Source organism: Belonocnema kinseyi, chromosome 5, assembly GCF_010883055.1.
Source record: "Belonocnema kinseyi isolate 2016_QV_RU_SX_M_011 chromosome 5, B_treatae_v1, whole genome shotgun sequence".
In the NCBI taxonomy this organism is placed as follows: Eukaryota; Metazoa; Arthropoda; class Insecta; order Hymenoptera; family Cynipidae; genus Belonocnema; species Belonocnema kinseyi.
In genome coordinates, this window is record NC_046661.1 from 115,334,599 (window position 1) to 115,337,037 (window position 2,439).

The following is a 2,439-nucleotide window of genomic DNA, read 5'->3' on the forward strand; positions in this document are numbered from 1 at the left end:
CCTTTGATTATTATAAATATTTAAAATGCAAAAATTTTATATTGCGAATCGTTAAAATTGAAGAATTTTCAATTGTAACTCTTCAAAATTGTAGAAATTTAAATTGCAAATCTTTCAAATTGAAGTTTTTAATTTTGAAAAATGATGTAGATATTTAAAAGTTATGCAATACAAATTTCACAATTAAGAATACCGTAAATCTGATGATTTAGATTTGCAATGTGTTCACTTTGGGAGAATTTAGAATTTAAACATTTTCTTCCGCAAATCTTAAAAATTGACACATTTTTTATTTTTATTCCTTTGAATCGAACTATATTAAAAAAAGCGTTCAAAATTAAATAATTCTACGCTATACAAATTAGAAAGTGATTGAACGTTCATTTATTATCAATCTTAAAAATGGAATAACTTCAATTTGCTAATCGTGATAATTGGAGAATTTTCGATTGTACCTCTCCAAAATTGAACTATTTAACTTCTTAAAATGTAATACTTTTCAATTCTATATTTTCAAAATTTAAGTATTTTCACCTGGAACTCTTTAAAATTAAATTTATAATTAAGATTTATGCAAGTTTTATTTACATTAATTTTTTTTTAATTGAACACTCTTGACTTTCAATTGTATATCATCAAAATTGAACTATTAAAAAAAAACTCAAAATTACATCTTTCTATATTAATCAAACAATTTAATTGTAAATATCTTCATGATATTTACATTTAAATTAATTCCGTTTTAATTCTGCACTTGCGTGCAGATTTTTTTGTATGGGTTATTTTAGTTAGTAGTGCTATTTACTCTAATAAATGTATATGTAATTCTTTTTTATTCTGTCGTCAAATATAGAAAAGTAGACGACTAAAAACCCGATAAACTTAAAAAATTTTGAAATAATTTAGAGAATAGTAGCCATTTTTAAATTTGTGAAAAAAACTTTTAATGGATATTTTCTTTCAGAGTGATGGAAGAAATATCTAATTCTACGAATATTTAAGTCTTTATAACGTTATTACGATCTTTTATTGTAATTACTGAATTTCAAGGTGACGCTATAATTTTTGTTACATGGATTTTCAATATAAAAAAGGTTTTACGTAAATTATGGATGGTCCCTTATTGAAATTTCGAATCCGAAACTTTTATTGGCTTAAATGTAATTATTTTGTTCTGAATTTCAAACTTTTTGTGCCATATTTCCATGTTACATCGAAAATTGATAGGAAGCAAAGCTTATTAATTTTTGAAAGAGTTTTTTTTTAATATAATAGCATGTCCCAGTTATTTTTATTCTAAAATTAGATTTTAGAGTTTAGTCTGCTAAACTTGATGACGACAAATCTTGAAAAGAGGAGAGGTACGTACCTTGTATCATTTATGAATTTTTGTAAAGATAAAAAAGAAGTTGCTGATTGAAATCCTTCAAGACGCATGGCCTAATTGGACAGTTGTAGAAAACCTACGACCGTAAATTGTCATCTTTCCATTCTGTCGAAGTGATAACTAATTTGCATGTAACTTTATTAACTTTCATGTTCTATAACAGAAATTTGGTTCTTTTTATGGTAGGAGGCAGATCGAAAGAAACAAATTAGCTCGCGAGAAGCAATTGAGGGAAGCTGCAGAAAGGGAAAAGGCTGCAATGGAGCAGCGACTTATGCAGTATCAAGAAGAAATCCGGTTGGCGAACGAAGCTCTCGTAAGTAACTGATATTAAACAGGGAATCTACCCTACCTGGTATATCTGGAAAACGTTGAATTACACAGGCCCACAAAAAAAACAAAAGTGTCTGTGCAATTGACCAGACCTATATATTCTTATGTATTTTTCGACGCTGAATCCGAATTTGCAATAAAAAAGTAGGGTCCAACTACTTTTTATGGGGTTTTGATCGAAAAACCTCATTTTTTACGGTTTTTTCATGGTTTTTTTTAAATAAAAAAAAAATAAAGAAAAATTTTATTTTTTTGACTTCAGAATCGAATTTTACGGGAAAAAATACATGGAAAACCATGTTTTGATTTTTTTTTTACAAAAATTTCAACCCACCATACGGCGATGAAAAGGCAGAAAATCGCGAAACGTGAAAATTTGCTTCAAATTTGATTAAAATGACATTAAAATCAAGGTTTACGATTTTAAACCGATTTATAAACATTAAAAATACTTTACTGGGGGTTTTTGAGGTCGCTGATCACGAATTTTAAGTCATTTTTTTCAAAAAACAACTCCTAGTCGGCGTAAGTGGACAATAAACGTGATAAATTGATATTTTTTTTAAAAACCGATGTTTTGGATACTGTTCTGGAGGTTTTCCACTACATGAATCACGAAACTAGAACTTTTTTCGAACCTTGATCATAAAGTAAGACTTAGAACCTATGTATAGCGATATTCATGAACTCCATTATAATATTTTTAGCTTCTTTTAAGA

At 27.6% G+C, this 2,439-nt stretch overlaps 1 protein-coding gene across 1 annotated transcript in view; it reads left to right on the forward strand.

Annotated features, from left to right (window-relative positions):
- The window catches only part of LOC117173845 (merlin), a 31,503-nt gene that overhangs the window by 23,956 nt on the left and 5,108 nt on the right, over positions 1–2,439 (forward strand). The window contains exon 7 of the mRNA XM_033362492.1: positions 1,574–1,703. Coding sequence (XP_033218383.1) covers positions 1,574–1,703 — 130 coding nt within the window. The remainder of the gene's footprint in view (positions 1–1,573; positions 1,704–2,439) is intronic.